This window comes from Betta splendens, chromosome 9 (assembly GCF_900634795.4).
Source record: "Betta splendens chromosome 9, fBetSpl5.4, whole genome shotgun sequence".
NCBI lineage: Eukaryota > Metazoa > Chordata > Actinopteri > Anabantiformes > Osphronemidae > Betta > Betta splendens.
In genome coordinates this window covers 10,247,443-10,267,613 of record NC_040889.2, presented here as the reverse complement: position 1 = coordinate 10,267,613, position 20,171 = coordinate 10,247,443, and the positions used below count along the sequence as shown (strand labels likewise).

The following is a 20,171-nucleotide window of genomic DNA, read 5'->3' as shown; positions in this document are numbered from 1 at the left end:
GAGTTCAGTAATTCCATTAAAGAGATTTCAAGAGTAAAATACTTTTACTAGGTGCTAGTTCTGTTAGACCAAGACTAATGAGTAAACACACATTTTTTGAAGATCTAATTACAAATTACAAAAACATGCCCTGAGGCTTTAAGCTTCAGAACAATGTATTGTGGTGTTGCACGATGCTGTAGAACTTACACATTCAAAGGTTTAAAAATATTAAGTTACATAGACTCTTTGAATGTGTTGGATAAAATTCAAACTTGATGCATAATCACAGAGCTTTAAAACTAAATGTTTGGACCTTTGGGAGTCAAAGTCTTAAATCATGGTAGGTTTGTACTAAAGCACTTTTACTATTTATTTTCTTGCATTTGGTATATTAAAGACCATGTTTAGTGGGGTAATCATTTGGAATTTATATCACATTCAACCATTTCCTAGTGCATATGAGTATACTTAAGTACTACATTTAGTAGTAGTAGTATTTAGTTTAATAGTGATACTTCCAAGTACTCCACTTGTAGTGGTCAGTTATGTCTCTGTCTATTTCTACAGCTCTCTTTCTCGCCAAGTGGAGATTTGAAGATATATCCTTAAGGCTTTCTCATTTTACAGGATGAGCTGGTAATGAGATGGTAATGTGTTGCCTGCATGATTTTATATCACATTCATTAAACTAAAGCACTATTTCCTAGTGTACAGTATACATGTACATTTTACTAGTTTTACTAGACAGCAGAGTGAGTCGCAGCACTGAACCCATTTCTTAATATTGTGTAAACTTCAGGACATCAAGTAATGCAGCCAAGGTGTGTTACTATCTATATGTGTAGAGGGCGTAGGAAGAGTGAAAGGGGAGGGAGAGCACTTTGATAAAAGAAACATTCATGCTCCCATTTCAGCTTAAAGCAAGCAAACAGAACATGTACTCAGGATGATCATCAGGATGAGATCTGGCTGGATCAAGGGATTACTTGTGGCCTTTATGGTGGCATTTATCTGGTTAAACCTTGGCTTCATGAAGAAAGAGGTGCACGTTCACTCAGACAGACTCCAGAGGGCCCAGCATAATGATTCCATCATTGACCAGGGAATGTTCAGGAGGATGGAAAACATGGAGGCAGACATCAAACGGCTGCGTGAGTCCAAGTCTGGTTGCAATTTTCACATTATGTAGCATAAGTCAGGTTGTTTAAAGATATGAAGCTGTAGATATGATAATTAATCATGAATTTTCTGTGGATGTAGTTTTTAGTACTGGCAAGATAACTAGCGTTATCCATAATATCACACTGTTCTCTATGAATGGAGTCACAAGACTTTGTTCTAATGCTTTAGAAAGTACTCAAACAACATCGAAGGTTTCCATAATTCTAATATTTTGCTTCTATCTGTCACACAATCATGTCATGACTATTGTAAAACATCTCTATTTAAATGTCTTAGCTTAGTTTCCCACATGAGAGAGTTTGAAGCACAACTGATTGAAATAAAGACTGAATCCTTCAGATTGTAACTGTTGGATGACGGCTAAAACAAATACTGCTGCTTGTCCACAGTCAATCTGATGAATCAGCTCGGAAAGAAGAAGCCAGCAGCACAGAAGGAAGCAGATGTGGTAGAAGAGGGGAGAGCGGTGAAGAAGCTGTACCCAAACTCATTCCTGTTCCAGAAGTGGGGTGGGGAGCTGTCAGAGGAGGAGCAGGAGGAGGCAGAGAAGCTGTTCAGGAGATACGGCTACAACGCCTTCCTCAGCGACAGGCTGCCCCTCAACAGGGAGATCCCCGACACCAGGCCCCCCAGGTGACCTGTGGGAACCAAAACCTCCAGGTAATCAACATCTTATTCACATACACCAAGTAAATCACAGAAATCACCTTTTCTCTTCCAGTTGTGCTGAGAGGAAGTACCCAGACGACCTTCCGACCATCAGCGTTGTGTTGATCTACCTGGATGAGGCGCTGTCCGTCCTCAAAAGAGCCATACGCAGCATCATCGACAAGACGCCGGCTCAGCTGCTGAAGGAAATCATACTGGTGGACGACCACAGCAGCAACAGTAGGTCCAGCCGTTGACGGCGAACACAGTGGCATCTTTTAGCTTTAAAGACTGTTGTGGACTTGAAATCCTGACTTTCTGCAGAGGACTTAATGGAAGCACTGGATAACTACATCACCCTGATCCACAAGGAGATTCCGGGTCTGGTCAAGAGAATCCGGCACTCTGAGCAGCTGGGTCTCACTCAGGCCAGGCTTTCGGGGTGGAAGGTTGCTGAGGGGGACGTGGTCGCCATCTTGGATGCGCACATAGAGGTTCATGTGCAGTGGTGGGTTCCTGATAACGAGCCTGGTGAGATGTCTCTGTCTGCTCTATGACGGTAAACCGTGACTGTGTGTCCAGGGCAGAACCATTGTTGGCTCGGATCAAAGAGGACCGCACCGTGATCCTGAGCCCAGTGTTTGACAAAGTCAATTACAATGACCTAGCTGTGACTACGTACCATGCAATGGCTGACGGCTTCGACTGGGCTCTGTGGTGCATGTATGACTTCTTCAGACCTGAGTGGTACGCTTTGAATGACGAGACCCAGCCTGGCAAGTAAGGCTCTATTTGATAGAAGCTGTTGTTGTTTGACCAAATTTGATTAGAATCGACCCTGAACATATTTCGTTAACACCAGAAGTCCCTCCATTATGGGGATCCTCGTAGCTGATCGCAAGTTCTTTGGAGAGATCGGAAGCCTTGATGGAGGAATGAAAATATACGGAGGTGAAAATGTGGAGCTCAGCATAAGGGTGAGAGTTTAACGTGGGCTCAAAATAAGTAGTCGATGAATCTGGCCACATACAGTATAAATGTGAAGCAGTCTCATCTGAGACCTGCTAATGGGTCTATTTATAGATGTGACTGCTTTATGTTGCCAGGTGTGGCTGTGTGGAGGAAGCATAGAGGTGATACCCTGCTCTAAAATCGCCCACATTGAACGAGCATTCAAGCCGTACCTCCCAGACCTGATGCCAATGTTAAAGCGTAACGCGCTGCGGGTGGCCGAGGTGTGGATGGATGAATACAAACATAATGTCAACATAGCCTGGAATCTGCCGCTACAGGTAACAGCCGACACTCCTCTGGTCCTTTAATGCAAACACGCTTGTAATTTCCCTCAGTGTGTTTCCCACAGACCCACGGGATCGACATTGGGGACTTGTCCGAGAGGAAGGCGCTCAGAAAGAGGCTCAAATGCAAACCCTTCAAGTGGTATCTGGATAATATTTATCCTTTACTGGACCCGCTGGACGACCTGATTGGATACGGAGCAGTGAGTCACTATCATGTGCATTGATCTTTGGTTTGGTATTAACCCTTTATGATCCCATGGCCCACAAGTTGATCACTTTCCTTTTGACTTCAGCTTGTAAATGACCTGAAGCCTGACCTCTGCCTTGACCAGGGCAAGGTGCCTGGGAACACGCCCATTCTTTATGGCTGCCACTACATCAGCACTCAGGTATGTTCAGACCGAGTTCAGGCATCGTTACTGAAGGCATTACAGATAATTAGCTGTCCTGCGTTGCAGCACTGTCATTACAGAAGTGATGGACAACTCTACATCGGTGGGATCAAATCCCACAAGTACAACAGCAACCGCTGCCTGGTGGAGACCAGCACCGGCCACCCGGGCCTGTACGACTGCAATGTGGCTCAGCAGGAAAAGCTCCACATGCTGTGGGATTTTGAACAGGTCAACACTTGAATTCGACCAGGCTCCAGGTTGGACGTGTGAGCATGAGGTAGTCATAAAATGTTGTTGTAATTTCCAGAACGGGCCGATCCAGAACAGAGAGACGAAGAGATGTTTGGAAATCGCAGATGGTAAAGACGGTTCTCACACACTGGTGGTTCAGCAATGCAGTGGCCAGAGCTGGAACATACAGAACCTCATCAAAAACAGCTCAGAGACTGTGGTGCAGGAAGGAGCAGTATGGGTTCAGAAACTGTAGTCACGGACCTGGAATAAGTCCAAGAACCAGATGAAGCATAAGCAAAGCAGCGACGTGGATCACAGAGAGGTTTTATTTATTCCTGCACAATTGTTGTGTTTTTTTTGGAAAACTCTTAATATAAGCTCACGCGTTAAACTCTAGTTACTAACTACTAAAGAAGCTTTTTGCCTGGTCACCCAGATGATGCGAGTCAGAAGAGGTGCTTGTGTTTTGGCCGTCATGCATTGTCAGCTATGAAGGTGTCCCACTTGTTCTGCCACATGACCTGAGCCCGGTTCTTCAGATGAGCTGGTAGCGAGCTGTAGCTGCAGGCACAAAAAGGCTTCACTGTCATTTTAAATGCTATCGTAGGTTTTCACACATCTGGATAAATGTTTGTACAATATTTACAAACCATAGCTTTCTGCATGTTTGAATCTTTCCCGTTAGTTAAGATTACACTGAGATGCTTAATAAATCTGCAGGTTCTGACCTGATTGAGTTGACGGCCAGTTCTTTCAAAGTGCCCAGGTTCGACTTTAACCCTCCAATGCCCACAAAAGCTTGATAGAAGTCGTAAGAGAGGCCCGTGGTGCCGAACAGAGACGGGTCGTCCGAGCTGATCACCATCGGGTGACCCTCAGACATCAGCACAGCCGCAGGGTGGTTCCGAAGGTCCGATACCAGCTTCAACACCTTAAGGTCAAACACAAGACACGAATGCTGATCTCCAAGGAGCTGTGGCACATTTCTGCAGCCGTTCGAGTGAAGACCCAAAACCTGACCTGGTTTGAGATGGGGCACAGCTCTACAGCCACGCTGCTTTCCCTGGAAAGCTCTTTGGCGAGCGGGTGGTGCGCCAGGGCATAGCCGTGCCCGATGCGGGTGGTGTTGAACAGAAGCGCATCAAGAATGTTCTGATCAACATCTGTACCTTCAGTATCTAGATTACAAATACGTTTTATATCATTCAGGCGCTTTGTCTCTAAAACCTCCACACGACCTGCCCACCTGTCTCCCCGGCGTGAAAGAAGTACGGCAGAGTGGCCCCGAGCTCCGCCGGCAGAGAAAGTGCTTCCCTGAAGTACCAGAGGGTCCTCCCACTGTCCTCCCTGCCAACCTGCAACCCATAATCCAAGAGGCAAAGCCATTCCCACGCCAGTGCTTATTATTTAGCGTTTGCTAAAAGGCTGAGTGTGACGGATCCACCCTCACCAAGTCAAACCCCGCAACAACGTCTGGGAACTCCTTCTGCAGCTGAATAGCTTCTTTTACAGCCGCCTTGACCTCTGACACAGACAGAGCCCTGAAAAAGAGCAGAGATGAAAAGTCATTTACTTAAGTCATTACTACTGGAACTGAAGTTCATTCTATAGTTAAAGTACCTGTGGACTGAAACTATGACCCGGGCGCCGAGGAAGTCTGGATGATCCGCTGTGAATTTCTTTGTGACTTCCTGGAAGGTTTTCAGAGTCCAGGCCTTATCGTGAATGGTTCCATCAAGCTCATATGTCTGCAACGCACACCAGAAAAAGGAACGTCAGCTCCATCTGCTGCGTTAGGAGTGAAAGCATGGGGTGCAGACGAACCCTTGAGAGGCCACTGCGAAGCTCCAGGTACATGACGTTGTCGTGGTGGAGCTCCTCCAGGCCTTTGTAGTAGTAGTCCCTCAGCACAGGAGCGTGAGTGATCAGCCCGGCAGCCGCTATGAAGGCCTTCTCAAACTTCTCCCACACGGCATCCTGGCTGGGGTACGCACCATCCGGATCCTCTGTGACCAGCGTCAGGTGCTGCTTCAAACTGAGAGGCAGTGCATTATGGGTCAGGCTCTACCGCTGCAGTGACGGCAGACGGCTTCTTACCCAACCTGTTATCAAAGCCTGCGGAGTCCTTCAGTTTGGCCCTCAAAGTCTCCAGCAGCTGCCAGTAGAAGCAGTCCCACCGTGGGAAAGGATGGCGACTCGAGAACACGAAGCGGACCGAGTTGTCCCAGGTGAAGCAGACGTAGCAGTGAGGCCTGTAGGTGACGTTCTCCACCAGCCAGTCCACTCCCACCAGGGAGGAGCTGTGGATGTGCAGGGCCGCACCTGCGGGCAACAGCAGGACGTTAGTGCTGGAGCAGGTCCAGGCCTCGCAGGACACCATCCCGGCCGCTGCTGCACCTTTGGGCATCTTCTGCAGCAGCTTGAAGATGGAGCTCCTCTGGATGAGAGGCTTTGCCTTAAAGAAGTGGAGAGCAGGTGGGAACTGGGCCGCGGACATCTCCTGCTCCTTCAGCCGATGCAGCCGAGCGTCCAGCCTCTGCTCGGCCGCCGTCAGCGCCACTCGGCCCCCGGTCCGTCTGGACACTTCCTGCCGCATCAGCAGGTCTCTCCGACTCGGATCGGGCATCAAGTTCGTCATCTTCACCCAGGACACAAGGAGCACAGAGGTGAGCACGGCCTGGCAGACGGACACCATGTCCCTGTGTGCCACCGGGGGGCGCTGTCCTCCTAGAACAAAGAAGGGCTGCTTGACTTAGTGCTATGGAATACAAGAATAAGCACTGAATGATATAAAATAGAAGGTTCACTTGGTTTTAACAGCATCATTAGTAATTTCAACAAACATAACTACAGTACAAAAACGTGCTTCCTAGTCATGACAGTGTCCATTCATGAGCAACTACTGTATTTTGTGAATCAGCTCTAAACCAGGAAATGATCCTATCACACGTTATAGACAAATAGGAACAAGCTTTAAATTCAGAAATGCTCACGTACAGGAAGATGCTGCTTGTGTTCGTTGACAGTTCTCGGCGTATTCCAGAGGCTCCGCTTGTTTTTCCACCAGCTCCTCACTCAGCTCTGCATGTCAGCAAAAGACCCCGAGTCTCTGGGTAACTGGACAATTTTTTTGCCTGACCAGCACCATGTGATAAACTAATGAATGAAGCATGAATGGCCAGTGTTGTGTTTTAAGTAAAACACGCAGTGTACGAATGAAGAACTGCAGACGCAGTGGAGAGACTTATGATTTTATTGTATTACATTTCCACAATATAACATTTTCAGTTTGAGACACAATCATAAAAGATGAAACAAACAACCACACACACATAATTTAATCTGGAAACCTCATATACATATAATGGGAGCCTCTGGAATGATATCAGCCATCCTTCACTGCATGACTTAAGAACAACACACAGTCGATGTAACAAGAAATTAACTGCAAGGTCGTGAACGGTTCTCAGCTTTGTTTTGAGATGATTGGTTGGAGCAGACACGTATTAGCAGCACAATACCCCATGCAACCGCTAATGTGGGGTAAAGGCTAATGGACCTGGGGAGACGGCAACACAGACGCTGCGTTTGTCACAAAGTCTGACCCGGTTAAAGGACGACCGGTCCGGCGTCCAGCCAACCACCGAGTCCTGAGACCCTCAGAGGAGCAGCAGAACCAACCAGCCACACAAAGATACAGCAATACATCACACAAAACAACGCAGCACTGCTGAAATGGAGGTTTTCGTTTCACAGGCAGAGGAATGACGTCTTTCAATAAAAATAAAAAGGTACAGAGTTGTTCTCTAATACGACTTCCTAATCCATAAACTTGCGGTTAGGGTTGGCACCGAAGAGAGCCACTCGGATCTCTGGCATCATCTGCAAACACAGACGGTTCATGTAAGGCAGAAAGTCAGCAAGAGGCTTTAAACGGAATTTACGGGCAATGAGAAGTTTTCAATGCTGTGTCAAGAAACAATGAGACCAAGAATGAAGAGATCAAAGGAGTTTTAAAGGAAGGAGCTACAGTAATGAAATTGTGCAGTTTTATTGAAAGGAAATTTAATTTCAGTCTGTATTAGATCAAGGATCTAAATGTTGTTAAATGATGGTTTGTTTGACCATGGTTGTTGTGTGTTACTTGTGTTAAAGTTAGAATGAACATAAAAAACGGCTCATATATCAAACCCTTTTAAAAGTGGATGGGCAGTCAGTAAGTAAATACGATAACAAATGCACAGGTTGAAGTCCGGCCCGTTTCCTACCTGCTGAGCCATGAGGTCCAGTCGGCTCTCCAAGGTGTTGGACACCTTGATCTTCCCGTCACCGTTATAGATCTCTATCCCTCCCGAGCTGAAGAAAACAAATGACAGTCACATTATATTCATGGATCAACAACCAGCCCAGTATTTACTGGCTTTTTCCTGTATGGAAGCAGGACAGCTAAGTTGTGGTTCACACACTGACTCTACGAAGCCCAGTAAATTCGACATCGGATGCTAATTCCTGTCCGCTCACATGTCTGGGGAGAGGAAGTTGTCCTGGTCGATGCGAGCCTCCAGGTTGTTCTTCACAGATGCTTTATATATGGGGATATTCTTCATGATGGACGCCTACGCAAACAAACCAACAGTCATGATGGGTTCAACTCAGAACGGTGACTCAAACTATTGAAAACATACTCACTTGTACCAACTGCACATCTTGCTTACGACAGCGAATGGTCAGTTTGGGCTCCAGCATCTGATAGAATCCCTAAGGGAGCATTAGAAAAATGCATTAGAAAAATAACAAACAACCAGACTGGCAAAACCTTTTCAGGGAAGTGAGGTTTCATATTATAAAGCAGTTTGTGACAATGGATTATATTAAAAAAAAGGGTGTGTGATGTCTGATAAGTATTTACTACTCTGGCCTGGTGTTGCATTTACACTAACCTGTAAGATCAATCCATCCAGCAGAGACGTGTACCTCGCCGGGTCCTTGGCGACGTTAGCGAGCCGCTGGCGAGCCTCATTCAACATTTCCTGAGAGGACACACAACCTCTAATGTTTACGCAAACACCAGATCATCTTTCCAAGGCACATGAGGGTGAGGACATGATGGCAGAATGATGTCTTACCGAGATCATATCGTCACGGGCCTTTAATACCTTCAGTCTGGCCTGGTTCATCAGGTTGGACATTTGTCTGTCGATTAGACAAATATCACACATGAGGCCCATTTGGGATGTGTTTGTGTGTGAACCGTGGAAAGGGTTTTGGCTCAGGTCAGAGTGGGACAAAGATGCTTAACGCTATTATAGCAAAAGTGTGTCACACGCACAGATGTTTTTTTTGGTTTTTTAATGAAACGAGATTAAGGAAGCGAGGACTTGATGTGTTGTCATGACTCACATTTTCTTCTGCTGCTCGATCTGCTTCTCTTTCTTCTCGTAGTACTCCATTATCTTCAGCCTCTGAGTTTGGACCAGACGGCCCTTCTCGATGTTGAACTCCTCCTCTGCCTGCAGGAGGAGGCACAGGTCACTGAGATGAGGCAGAAACCCTCCAGGTACAACAGCATTTTACAGTTCGAGCTTAGAGAAAACCATCATAGATCTGTATGGTCCAATGAAGTACACAATAACCTGCTCTAGTGCTGTAGTTAAAAGAGAAATTAAACATAACTACTGTACTGTTCATCACTTTAGGTAAAATCATTAACATGCCCAAGATTTTTAATACTGCTTGCCTTTGCTGTTGCGTTGACGCCCTCTTGTGGCAACAAGAGCTCACTTCACTATTTTGTATGACATGTACAGTATATACTTTGTGTATGATTACTCTTCTGTGCTAACCCTTAAAAGAACTTTACTCCTAATGTCATCATTTGTGGTACTACTATTTCATTCGTTACCTTGTCTTTGTATATTAAACGTTATTTATTGGGAACATAAAAATCCGAAATTGCAGCAAGAAACTACTGTAACAGTTTCAGTTCCTCAGTCTGATACAAATCATTTCAGAAAATCTAGAAAAAAAGGGTTCATCTGGATAAATGTTTAAAGTTTTTATGTCAGAGTTTGAGTCAAATGGAAACAAATCTGACGACATCTGAAGATCAAATGTCCTGTTAGTAGATAAAGACAGAAATGTGACATTAGTTAAAACAAAGATGCTCTATAGCTCAATGATTCGTGATTTGTGCAGGTGTTTATACCTTCGCATCGATTTCTTCCGCCTTCTCATTGGCCTCTTGCTCGATGAAGGCCATCATGTGCTTGATCTGTTAACACAAAACAAACGATGGGGGACTGTCTTTAAAACCATAGAATTTACATTCCAACACAACATGTCCTGTTAAATCCCAGCTTGTGCTGCTTGTCTTTTATTCATCTCATAATTTAGCTCTAATCATGTAATATATGTTCAAAAGGTAAAGATACAGTTACAAACTTCTTATGTTGACACACGCAAGTGAAAATACTATATTCCATTTTCTAAACATAAAGAATATTTATTCCAGTAATTAGACTGATCAAGCAACCATACAGTTATTTACTATGGGGATATTTAAACGTTCAGCACTGAGAGGTGTGAAGCTACAGCACGACTCTTTGTCAGCCCGCTGTGAAGAGACCTGCCTGTATCTACCACTACACGGAGGAATGTGTGTCTATTTGGTTTTACCACTTCATCACCACGTACAATATATTCAACGGCTTTCCTTTGCAGTGTTTGCACAGATTTCCCGTTGACCGAGCGTCCAGATTAGCCCAGTTCCTCATCGGGCCCTGGCATGTGTTCATCATGTGATCATTTGGAAATATGACCCTTCATAGCGCAGCCATAACCTCCAAACAGCATCGACTATAAAAAGCTTTTGTGTGTTCATATCATAGCATCAAACAGCCTTCTAATCCAGCAGATACGTCCACGTTAGCCCACTACAGCTCTCTCAATGACATTCTCGTCGACAAACGGACACCTCCAGTTCAAACAGCAGAGCAGCGAACGCGTCTTGGTGCTGTGTAAATGCTGTCAGCAGCGTGTGTTTCACAGTAGATCTGGAGAAAGCTTGCAATAGTTTCGCTTTGAAGGTGAAAACGCGTCGTTACCTGCTTCTGTACGTCGGCATCGCTGAGCGCCATGGTTGCAGCTGTCACAGATCCGACCGGGCCTGACAGAGGAAATGCATAAAGATGGTAAATGGAACACAAGTAGGGCGCAAAATCGGGCGCCACTGTCTAAAACGTGATTTTAATCTCCCACTGTGAGATTTAAAATCGGCGATATTCACCCGAAAAGCAGAGAGGAAGAGGTTTGAATTAATCGCCGCAGTCGTGACTCGCGAAGATGTCCACGGAAGATCAGCTGATTTTCAATGTCACATGATGTTTACTTCCGGTGAGCAGCCAATCGGGTCCAAAGAAGACACGCGTTCGTTCCAAAATAAAAGCGGAAAGATCGCCATTTAAATTGAGCCTTTCATTCATTAGTTCGCTAGGTTTTTCTAAGCTTCACTTCCATCTATTTATAAAAACAGCCATGAAATCATGTTTGTTCATTTGGTTTAAAGATTAATTTACAAGTATTAAACGTTAAACGTGATTTCGTTTGCTCTGTTTGAACAAACCATTGTACCTATCCATTTTTTGACCAGGTTTTATTATACATCATATGTGTGGAACTAAACTGTTTAATTTGAAATAAAATCCTGCTGTTAATGCAGGTTGACAGAGTCCGTGCATCTACACCTCTTGTCCTCTTCATGGTTGATCCACAACAGTCACAAAAAGATTTGATGTTTTTCAGGAACTGAGCAAATACAGTGTTTGCATTAGAAACTGTGTATATGTACACAACATGAAGGCAACATGCTGGTACTGAGCAAGTGTGTACAATATGATGTGACTATGGTTACAGTGCGACTAAGTGTCACACTGTGCTAGGCTTGTGTATGTATCACTGTTCTTTATGAGTCAGTTTGACCAAGTCACTGCACTTAAAAACTAAATTTAATATTTAACACCTTAGTAAAACCTAAGTGATGGTCGGAAGTCAAAATGTATTAAGGCATTACAAATGATCTAAAACCCTTAGAAGGAGTCATTAATAATATAAAAAATCACTGTTAGCTGAGTCTTATTCTGGTTCTTAGTTTATTGAGAGGCCTGGTGCAAACACTTCTCCAGCGTTACCAGCAGAGGGAACTAGAAGTTGGAAAGTTTTAGAAATAGCTCTTCTCCCTGCGTAACCTGCATTTTCCACTGAATGCCACCAGCTCCTGCTGTGCACGCTGGGATAATCCTGTTGAAACATGAAACACACTGTTTACCTGGGTTTGATGAGAATGAAACATGCGCCTGTTGACCCGTGCGGGACCGTAAACAGATTCTGCTCCTATCGAGTTGATTTTTAATTTGTTCACTTTTTTCCCACTGAACTGAGAGCAAAGTCACCACTGACCCCTCTCCAGCCAAGTGTTATGTCATTATTTTGGAGGTGGGGTGAGCGAGAGCGAGAGGAGAGACTTTTGTACAGCCTGTCCATCTTGTTACAGCCCTGCCAGCTGCAGCATGTCTGCCTGCATATCCGTTTTCTGGCTTCGTGTCTGAACCCAGGTCTCACTTTGATTTCCAGCATCTGCCTCTCGTCGACAAACCCACTCAACCTCGCGACACAGGGACTCAGGTACAGTACGCTGGGATGCTTTTCATTCACGTCGCCGCTAGCTGGTTTTTGCAGATTTACCAAAAAAAAAGTCTGGAGTTTGTAAAATGCTGCAAGAGTTTAAAATGAGGCCTGTGAGTGCAAAATGTATAAGTTGTGTCCTCTGTAAACACTTGAGCACAAGATGAGTCCCTGAGGGTTACTTTCATGTGGCGAAGGGCAAAAACTCACCAAACACAAGAGTGTTGTCAGTGTAAATAATGCCAGGCCTGCTGTGACATTGACAGCTGACCTTTTGTAAATTCACTGTGTCACAGTAGCACACATATAGTAGTCTGCAGCGTATCTCACTGGTCTTATACGTCGTGGTGATATTGCTGGAATAGGATCAACAGGAATCCAATTACTCAAGTAGGTCAGCAAGTAAAGGAAGGTCACAGAGCAGAAACAGTTGATTGGATTCTTAGACGGGGAACAAGCCTCGCTCTGTGTGTGTGTGTGTGCGTGAGTGCGTGTGTGCGTGTGTGTGTGTGTGTGTGTGTGTGTGGTTGGTGCTGTTTAATGTTTAATGCAGCCGCGCCAGAGGGATGGAAAACTGTGTGGACCCACAGGGAACACAGCCCAGGCAGCTGGTTGGTCAAGTCAGTGACGTCTGGGAGGCTCCGAGCCGGTCGGCTGCTTGTGGCGCAGGTGGAGCGATACGTCAAAGTAACAGAGTGTAATGGATCCAAAATGACATTTAAGAGCAACAAGCAAGAAGGTTATTTTTATCCATATTCATTTATATTTCGATGAGAACAAAAGCTAGCTCCCTGCAGAGACGGTGGGAACCAGAGAAATCACAGACAGAGAGGATCTATTCTGGGGCCGGCATGGGGGGAATGCTTGGAGCAATCAAAGCTGAAACGCTGCACGAGAGGGTGAACGAGGTCACGCGGAGAGCGACTCGATTCAGGCAGATTCACATCCACATGTGAATCGTACCCAGAGACCAAGGCTGACTGTACCGTGCTGCTGGTGAGAACGAGAAACAAACTGAGGAAATAATGCGTCACTTCCATTTCATGTTTCCACTCCTGGGACTGAAATAGCTTCTACTACTGAGGGACACATGGAGACGTATACAGTGCCTAAACATAGTAATAAATGCAGGACAAAGCTAAAGATAGCAGCCAGTGAGTGGCTTCTTCTAGTCAGCCTCACATGACAAGGAATCAATACTAAAAGCAGGAGGATTGAAGCCGTATTGCAGAAAACTGATTTTAAAGATTTGATCTCATAATACATGTGTGATGTTTATTGTTACAGCAGCCAGGCTTCATTCTGGAGGGAAAGGCCCCAGTCGAATCCAGCAGGGGGGATGGAGGAGGTAGGGAGGCCAGGTCCAATAGCCCCAGCCCTGCTACTCTGCTTCTGACCCAGGGAGAGAGTCCAGGACCATGGCAGAGCGAGAGCCTGCTGGCAGAGTCCTGGTCCACAATGGGCGACCTGGACCCAGAGGACACCAAAAGCCTGGACAGCAGCAACGAGGCGGCCGTGGCCAGCGAGGAGAACCACTCCTCCAACTCTGACATGGTCCACCTGGAGCAGGAGGAGGTGGAGATGCTGGATGAGGAGGGGAACGTTGGGAGAGCAGAGGAAGAGGAGGAGGACGAGGAGCTGCAGACGAGCGTGCTGAGTGTGTTGGGTGGGGAGAGGGAGCTGGTGGAGCTCAGGGAAGAGGAGGAGGAGGAGGAGGAGGAAGAGGACTTCCAGGACCCAGACATGGAGGAGGAGCCTTTCCTGGTGCCTACAGAGTTCAGGCGGTCAGTTCCTGCGATGAGCTTACCTCCTCTGCCTGTCGTCAAACTGGACCCCCCCTCCACCACATCCACCCCAGTCCCCTCCACCACAGAGTCTGAAGTGGAGGAGCTTTATCCCGCTCAGGGGCTCCTCCCTCCATCCATCCTCACACCCATGGCAGCAGAACCTGTCAGTGAAAGCCTTGAGCAACTACATTTTTCACAGGTCCCTCTCTCCGATGTGGAGGAACATTCAGTTAAAGCCAGTGAAGCCGCATCGGGGAAGGAGAGGCCTCTGGGCTCCACGGAGCTGCTGTGTGGAGGAGCCCTGCTGGTGGCTGTTGTTGGAGTGGTGGCGTACGGGGCTGTGGCCTACTGCAGGAAGTAGGCGCCTCTTCTCCAATCAGTCATCGGCTCATCCTCTCGTCTTTTGTGATTTCAAATTTATTCCAGATGAAATCTTCCGCTTAGATCTGTGAATATAGGATTTGCTCTTTTGACTCTCATGCAGTTACTATTGCACATTAATCTGATTCGTTTCCTACCTCAGCTCACGGCTTTAATGTAGGCTTTAAACCAAAACTGCTAAATCATGAAATGAAAACTGTAAATTGAAAAAAAAAACGGTGCTGCTTCTGTTTCATTGCTTTTTTCACTATAAAATCAACATGAACAATAAATTAGACACCCAGAAAGATCAGATGACAAAATAGCACCAGCAGAAATAAAGCAAAATTATCACTAACTGAAAAATGTGTGTGTGGCTACTAGCACAGTGTTCACCCTCCTTTTAGCTTTAGCTGGTGGAGGTGGACCTCCACCAACAACCAGCAAAGACAAAATAAGTCAGCAGCAGCTTAACATGGCACAATGGCCACAGTGAACACATGTATTGCACAGTGTGTGTAATACATGTTAAAAGCAAAGATTTGGACTTGGATATGGCTCTTTGTAATGTTCTGCCTCCTGCTGGTCAGTTGGCGAAATTACAATTTTTGGTTTTAACAAGCAGAGAAAACAGAAACAAAGATTGAGCCACAACGATTTAAAGGAAAAATTCAATAAAACCTTGGATGTTTTTATTTAAATGTAGATGACAAGAAAAGTATGTATGAACGCCAACTGTGCCTGCAAAAAATACTTATTTATATTTTCAATGCAAAATAATAGTAACAATAATAGTGTTGTGCATGAGGTGATAAAACCTGAATAGCTGTTGGTTGATATCTATTTTGGAATGAGTGTGTGTGGTTATTGGTGCAGAAATGCGGCGACCCATCTTGGCCTATCGCCGCTTATCTGATCTCTCGCTCAGCACAGGTGATTACACTCTGCGGTCGCTCCAGCGTTCAGCACGACAGATGAATCTCACATCAGTGGCTTTGACACTTCTTGATTTTCATCAAGTGCCAGTAAATATAACAGAACAATGGCGCTGCCTGTGCTGCGGTTAGCCTGTCCTTCCTACATTGGTGCCAACATGCACGCAGCTATTATAGTGAGAAGAGGAAGGAAAGTGCTTCTTTGTCTGCTCAGATTAAGCTGCAGCGTACCTGCTGAAAACACACACCTATAAATGCTGCTTTCTTTCAGTTTGTCTTTTTTGGCTCCTGTTCTCCTGCTTCAGCACAAATATGTGAAAACCTTAAACCAGCTGACATTTATCAAAAAAAATTAACGATAGATGTGACACAGGATGTGAAAACAACCAAAATAAACCACAAAGCTAAAAACTGTAATGCATTAAAGCAGTTGTGTTAATATACAATATATGACAATAGCTTCATAACTTCACCAAAACAAACTGAGCAGAAGCTCCGAGGCAGTTAGACAGTAAAGCTTTAATTAATGTATTGAATGAATTGAGTTGATTTTCAATTTGAACAAAAAACAACTGAAAGTGTAGAGAAAATAAAATAACAAAAATAAGGAAAACATAGCTCAGAAAAAAATTGTGAAATAGAAGTGAACATAATCTTTATCAGAAAACATCAAAACAGAGCATAAAATCACACTGATAAGTTGCAGATCGTAATTGAATGGCAGTTTAAAAGTAATTATTAGAGAACCCAGTAGAACAGTAGAACAGAGCAGGACCACAGAACGCTAAAGTAGAAAAACACGCAGCTGAACAGTTTAAAAAGTTCACATGGACCAGAAAGAAATGAATCAACAGGACAAAAAATAAAACAGAACAAAACAGAAAGACTCTAACACCACCATGAAACAAAAAGCATCTTTGTTGACTTAACAGATGAAGCCATCATCACCCCACATGGAGCCAACAGCAGCGCACATCTGTCAGCGTCAGTCGCGTCTCCGCCCGACAGGTTGCGGTCTCTAATTTATGGAGGTTCCCCCTGAATGGAAACAGGGAAAGACGGACGGGACACAGGACAAGGTTTGTGGTTCTTTGTTTTTATCAGTGTGCAGCACAGGCAGGAAACACACACACACACACACACACACACACACACACACACACACTGAATTATGGCCATTCACCGTGACACCGCTGCAGAAAAAACAAGAACACAGGTTAATAAGTTAATCATATAAATTAATGATGCTCATATGAGTTAACATCTAATCAAACTGGGGTCAACTTGACGCATCAGAGCGCAACGTTTGCCTTGTTGTGCATCTCTGTGCAGCCGAGGCCTCAGTGCCAGCACACAGCTGAAAGGGGAACTTCAGGCACGAGGCAGTTGATATTTAAAACTGCACACCTGAGATAAATGAACTTCTCAAAAAGCTTGTGTTTATTTGAACAGGGGGGGGTGGCTTTGTTAGGAAAACAAGCTGAGTGTGACAGAGCTATTAACTATTAACCTTTACAGGCAACGCAGCTTTACAGCATTGTGCTCAATTGCAAAACTCAAATAGTCAGAACTAAAGAACAGAGCTGATCCTCATCCTAGAGGAGAAAAGCATGAAAAGTAACAAGCAAACTTATTCAACTTGCCCAAATTGTTTGTTGTTGTTTACTCCTATTAGCAATAAAATACATGACACCCTAATTATAACCACATGTAAATCATCTAAGCAGAATATATATAAACATTGACAAGTGACTGATGATTAGCATGCCTTCAAATTAGTGGTCACCAGTTGTTTGTGTTGGTTATCAAAGCCCAGACAATGGCTCATATCACAGAAGCCTTTCATGCAAATATTGTACAGTTCACAGAAAAACAAACAGAGGACAATTTCCAGCACTCCTATAGGCTTAAATTTTAATTTACAGAAAAGTGGATTACTGAAAAGCAAAGATTGTAAATGTGTAAGTAAGATCCATATCGCTATGCAAATCCTGAGGTCAGGGATTTTGGGGGGGGGGGGCAGGCAACAAAAGAGGTTTGTTCTGCCCAGATTGTGTGGATCACTCTGAGAGAAAGTGTGATGATCAGATGCGTATCTCATCGTCCAAAAAAAGAAGAAGTGTGACCTGGCTCGCTAGTGAACAGGTACCGGACATCTGCACGGTGCATATATATATGTACCTGCCCCAACGTCGCACACCTGCACTCGCGTGGCAGCTCTCACCTTTAGCACTGAACGACTGTAAGCGACGAAAAGTCAAGATGGTGAGTTGCAAGGATGCTGCTTCACAGACGGTGTCTCATTTAGCATCATGATGCTTGTTTCTACACATAAACGGGTAAGAATGCATTGTTTCCTGGTGAAATCTAAAACCTATTTGTCTACTCTTTAAGACGTCCTTGGACAGCGACATCAACCAACACTTCCAGGATGCAATCGATGTGATTGAGCAGCATTCCAGCAATTCCTATTACTCAGGTACAGCAGCATTTGCAGCTCACTGCAAGGACTTTCAAAACTTTAAAAAGTGATGCATCGTCTTATTTTTTATTTTTTTAGAATATGCATATTATGAAACTCTGGGCTCCCAGCAGCAGCCTCTCCAGTATCCCAGGCACTACTGCCTCATCACGCCTCCAGCCGATGTACCGGCGGCTGTGTATGACTGGAGCGACACCGCTGTGAGTTCTACACAGACCGTAAAGGATTGTGTGCGTGTTACAGGTACACTGACTAAACTATCCGTGTTGTAGCAGCAGCCCTGGCCCCAGGTGATGCCGGATGTCTCCCTCTCTCACCCCGGATCAACTGACTCCCCCAATATCTTCTCGATCCTACCGCCTCAGAGAAGCAGTAAAGGTAAACAGTGACACTTGTAATTCAGACATGCCTTTTATTTTCTTAACTGTACTAACGACCCATTTGTTTCCTTCAACAGGTCGTAAGAAGCTCAGGCTCTATGAATACCTCCACGAAGCTCTGAATGACCCCAGCATGGGCGACTCCATCCAGTGGACGGACAGCGTCAGCGGCACCTTCCACTTCATCTCCAAGAACAAGGAGAAGCTGGCCGAGTGCTGGGGCCAGCGCAAGGGCAACCGCAAGACCATGACCTACCAGAAGATGGCAAGGGCCCTGAGGAACTACAGCCGCACCGGCGAGATCATCAAGGTGCGCCGCAAGCTCACCTACCAGTTCAACCCAGACATCCTGCACCGGCTCGGCTCGGCGCAGGCCCCCCCGCACCTGCCGTGCCGGGCCGGTGCCGGGGAGGAGGTCCGCAGCCAGCAGCACAGCGCCGCCGAGCAGAGCCACTACGCAGCCGCGGTGGCGGCGGCTGGAGATTGGCACAGCTGGTACACGCACTACCAGCTGCAGGAGGACTATGACCTGGCCTCCAGCTTCACCTCGCACTCCTCGAGCAAGCTGTGAGCGGGACACGGAGGACTTCTTCAGATCTGTTAAGCCTCGACGGCTGTCATGAAATCTCACAGTGGGACTCGTTCTCAGATCTGTCCTGTAAATAGTCAAAAGCAATTTATCAGTGAATCAAGAATCACTGGATGAGTAAGATTTGGCATTCATTTAATTTTTACAGTAAGCAGCGTATTTGCCTTGCAGCCAATGCAGCATCTGTTTCACCATGTACACTAATTAGACGTAATAAACTGAGGTTTAAGCGTGCAGGTGGCTGCAGCCGGGGGAAAAAAAAGGAAAATGATGAACATGTCAGCACAACTCATACTTAAAAAGCACCACCTAAGGGTTTTTGTTAGTGCATGGCATAGATTTTTATTTAAACACGCCTCTAGCATTGACCACTTTAAAAAAAGTAAATGTGTTGGAGAAGGTTTCTATCACAATAATGGAAACATTTCTCAGTTCATGTATTTGTGGCCTTTGTTTGATGATGTAAAACATTTATGTAATGTTGCTGATTCACTGTGTAATTTGCATTGTAATATACTTAACTGTTACAGTAAGAGCCTGATCATAATAATAATGTAAATATGCAACTTTTTTTTTTATGGATCCTCATGTTAAAACAAATAACCAGAAATAAGCCCTCCTGTCATGTGTCCTGACATGTACATTTTGGGTACATGTCATGTTTGTGTACTTATCGTATTTATTGTCTTATAATATTAAAGTTGTTTTCCACTTGTCCTTTTTCATTTCAACATTTACTTTGTCTACTGTCTCACGTTTTTGCCTTCATGGACTCACCAACAAAGTAAACAGTGGCATTAACACATGCAAAAAAATGCAAAAGCTGCGTTGAAAGATTTGGCACCGGCACCGCCGCGCTGAAATATTACAACAGGCGCACGGCAAAATCTAAAACTAAGACACATCCTGTGAGAAAAAAGTGTGTGCAGCGAGTGTGTTTTTCCTGAAAAGAGAGAACGGCGTGGAGGCTGCCTCCAGACCAGGCCTTATCTGCCTCAGCGGGGAGGATGTGGTCAGCGCTGGGAGGCTTTGTTAGTGGGCTGACTGGTGCTGGGGCTTTGTGGGATGCTGGCCATTGTTCCTGTGAGCACATGAGCAGAAATCGCCGTGTTTCATGCAAGACACCCGGCTCCTGTGGGGGGTATAATAAGAGCCTGGGGCCATGAGAGCCTCTAAGTCAGTTATGTGAACATCACCCACGATGGTAAAGCCATCAC

General features: G+C 45.2%; 5 protein-coding genes and 1 long non-coding RNA gene across 11 annotated transcripts; 3 read left to right on the top strand and 3 right to left on the bottom strand.

Moving 5' to 3' along the window:
• The first annotated feature begins 118 nt into the window (after window positions 1-118).
• On the top strand, window positions 119-4,060 carry LOC114863171 (probable polypeptide N-acetylgalactosaminyltransferase 8). The gene is made up of 11 exons (XM_029164043.3): window positions 119-1,133; window positions 1,554-1,797; window positions 1,886-2,052; window positions 2,137-2,320; window positions 2,395-2,592; window positions 2,675-2,789; window positions 2,919-3,104; window positions 3,176-3,313; window positions 3,407-3,502; window positions 3,572-3,736; window positions 3,816-4,060. Exons 1-11 carry the CDS (start codon window positions 929-931, stop codon window positions 3,993-3,995), a joined length of 1,878 nt encoding a protein of 625 aa, XP_029019876.1. The 5' UTR covers window positions 119-928; the 3' UTR covers window positions 3,996-4,060.
• ada2b (adenosine deaminase 2b) lies at window positions 4,051-6,884 on the bottom strand. 3 transcript variants are annotated; one of them, XM_029164044.3, is made up of 10 exons: window positions 6,740-6,881; window positions 6,140-6,469; window positions 5,845-6,064; window positions 5,567-5,777; window positions 5,363-5,490; window positions 5,193-5,283; window positions 4,989-5,097; window positions 4,763-4,920; window positions 4,471-4,673; window positions 4,051-4,303 (listed from the first exon to the last, which is right to left on the bottom strand). In XM_029164044.3, exons 2-10 carry the CDS (start codon window positions 6,435-6,437, stop codon window positions 4,216-4,218), a joined length of 1,506 nt encoding a protein of 501 aa, XP_029019877.1. In that variant the 5' UTR covers window positions 6,438-6,469; window positions 6,740-6,881; the 3' UTR covers window positions 4,051-4,215. The 3 variants fall into 3 exon arrangements, with proteins under 3 accessions (XP_029019877.1, XP_055367855.1, XP_055367854.1); XM_055511880.1 differs by having other exon boundaries at window positions 4,763-4,815; window positions 5,845-6,469; window positions 6,740-6,884; XM_055511879.1 differs by having other exon boundaries at window positions 5,845-6,469; window positions 6,740-6,882.
• Window positions 6,885-6,977: 93 nt separating this feature from the next.
• atp6v1e1b (ATPase H+ transporting V1 subunit E1b) lies at window positions 6,978-11,177 on the bottom strand. Its single transcript, XM_029163858.3, has 10 exons — window positions 11,028-11,177; window positions 10,846-10,907; window positions 9,948-10,013; window positions 9,143-9,252; window positions 8,869-8,935; window positions 8,683-8,772; window positions 8,432-8,500; window positions 8,264-8,358; window positions 8,011-8,098; window positions 6,978-7,624 (listed from the first exon to the last, which is right to left on the bottom strand). Exons 2-10 carry the CDS (start codon window positions 10,876-10,878, stop codon window positions 7,562-7,564), a joined length of 681 nt encoding a protein of 226 aa, XP_029019691.1. The 5' UTR covers window positions 10,879-10,907; window positions 11,028-11,177; the 3' UTR covers window positions 6,978-7,561.
• A 933-nt stretch (window positions 11,178-12,110) lies between these two features.
• Window positions 12,111-14,809, top strand: si:ch211-214j24.14 (uncharacterized protein LOC559160 homolog). 2 transcript variants are annotated; one of them, XM_029161253.3, is made up of 2 exons: window positions 12,111-12,421; window positions 13,709-14,809. In XM_029161253.3, the coding sequence occupies exon 2, from the start codon at window positions 13,880-13,882 to the stop codon at window positions 14,567-14,569; it is 690 nt and encodes a 229-aa protein (XP_029017086.1). In that variant the 5' UTR covers window positions 12,111-12,421; window positions 13,709-13,879; the 3' UTR covers window positions 14,570-14,809. The 2 variants fall into 2 exon arrangements, with proteins under 2 accessions (XP_029017086.1, XP_055367209.1); XM_055511234.1 differs by lacking the exon at window positions 12,111-12,421 and adding an exon at window positions 12,994-13,417.
• Window positions 14,810-15,930: 1,121 nt separating this feature from the next.
• LOC129604542 (uncharacterized) lies at window positions 15,931-18,829 on the bottom strand. The gene is made up of 3 exons (XR_008695523.1): window positions 18,697-18,829; window positions 18,472-18,617; window positions 15,931-16,541 (listed from the first exon to the last, which is right to left on the bottom strand). It is a non-coding gene; the product is annotated as an uncharacterized LOC129604542 (long non-coding RNA).
• Window positions 17,622-19,670, top strand: spic (Spi-C transcription factor (Spi-1/PU.1 related)). Of its 3 annotated transcripts, none has more exons than XM_055511232.1 (5): window positions 17,622-17,768; window positions 17,898-17,982; window positions 18,064-18,185; window positions 18,264-18,363; window positions 18,443-19,670. In XM_055511232.1, the coding sequence occupies exons 1-5, from the start codon at window positions 17,679-17,681 to the stop codon at window positions 18,934-18,936; spliced, it is 891 nt and encodes a 296-aa protein (XP_055367207.1). In that variant the 5' UTR covers window positions 17,622-17,678; the 3' UTR covers window positions 18,937-19,670. The 3 variants fall into 3 exon arrangements, with proteins under 3 accessions (XP_055367207.1, XP_029017084.3, XP_029017083.3); XM_029161251.3 differs by having other exon boundaries at window positions 17,623-17,768; window positions 18,261-18,363; XM_029161250.3 differs by having other exon boundaries at window positions 17,623-17,768; window positions 18,258-18,363.
• Window positions 19,671-20,171: the final 501 nt, after the last annotated feature.

What these genes read in the sequence shown, in the direction of transcription:
- si:ch211-214j24.14 (XM_029161253.3), top strand. Translation starts at nt 13,880, where the DNA reads ATGGGCGACCTGGACCCAGAGGACACCAAAAGCCTGGACAGCAGCAAC.
- spic (XM_029161250.3), top strand. Translation starts at nt 17,679, where the DNA reads ATGTACCTGCCCCAACGTCGCACACCTGCACTCGCGTGGCAGCTCTCA. An exon ending in CAGCAATTCCTATTACTCAG is followed by an intron (nt 17,983 to 18,063) that starts GTACAGCAGCAT and finishes TTATTTTTTTAG; the next exon opens with AATATGCATATTATGAAACT. An exon ending in GCCTCAGAGAAGCAGTAAAG is followed by an intron (nt 18,364 to 18,442) that starts GTAAACAGTGAC and finishes TTCCTTCAACAG; the next exon opens with GTCGTAAGAAGCTCAGGCTC.
- ada2b (XM_055511879.1), bottom strand. Translation starts at nt 6,437, where the DNA reads ATGGTGTCCGTCTGCCAGGCCGTGCTCACCTCTGTGCTCCTTGTGTCC. An exon ending in TGTGCCCCATCTCAAACCAG is followed by an intron (nt 4,674 to 4,762) that starts GTCAGGTTTTGG and finishes TTTGACCTTAAG; the next exon opens with GTGTTGAAGCTGGTATCGGA. An exon ending in CTGGCCGTCAACTCAATCAG is followed by an intron (nt 4,304 to 4,470) that starts GTCAGAACCTGC and finishes TTGTGCCTGCAG; the next exon opens with CTACAGCTCGCTACCAGCTC.
- LOC114863171 (XM_029164043.3), top strand. Translation starts at nt 929, where the DNA reads ATGATCATCAGGATGAGATCTGGCTGGATCAAGGGATTACTTGTGGCC. An exon ending in GGCAGACATCAAACGGCTGC is followed by an intron (nt 1,134 to 1,553) that starts GTGAGTCCAAGT and finishes GCTTGTCCACAG; the next exon opens with TCAATCTGATGAATCAGCTC. An exon ending in ATAGAGGTTCATGTGCAGTG is followed by an intron (nt 2,321 to 2,394) that starts GTGGGTTCCTGA and finishes CTGTGTGTCCAG; the next exon opens with GGCAGAACCATTGTTGGCTC.
- atp6v1e1b (XM_029163858.3), bottom strand. Translation starts at nt 10,878, where the DNA reads ATGGCGCTCAGCGATGCCGACGTACAGAAGCAG. An exon ending in ATCGAGCAGCAGAAGAAAAT is followed by an intron (nt 8,936 to 9,142) that starts GTGAGTCATGAC and finishes TCTAATCGACAG; the next exon opens with ACAAATGTCCAACCTGATGA. An exon ending in CCCGTGACGATATGATCTCG is followed by an intron (nt 8,773 to 8,868) that starts GTAAGACATCAT and finishes GTGTCCTCTCAG; the next exon opens with GAAATGTTGAATGAGGCTCG.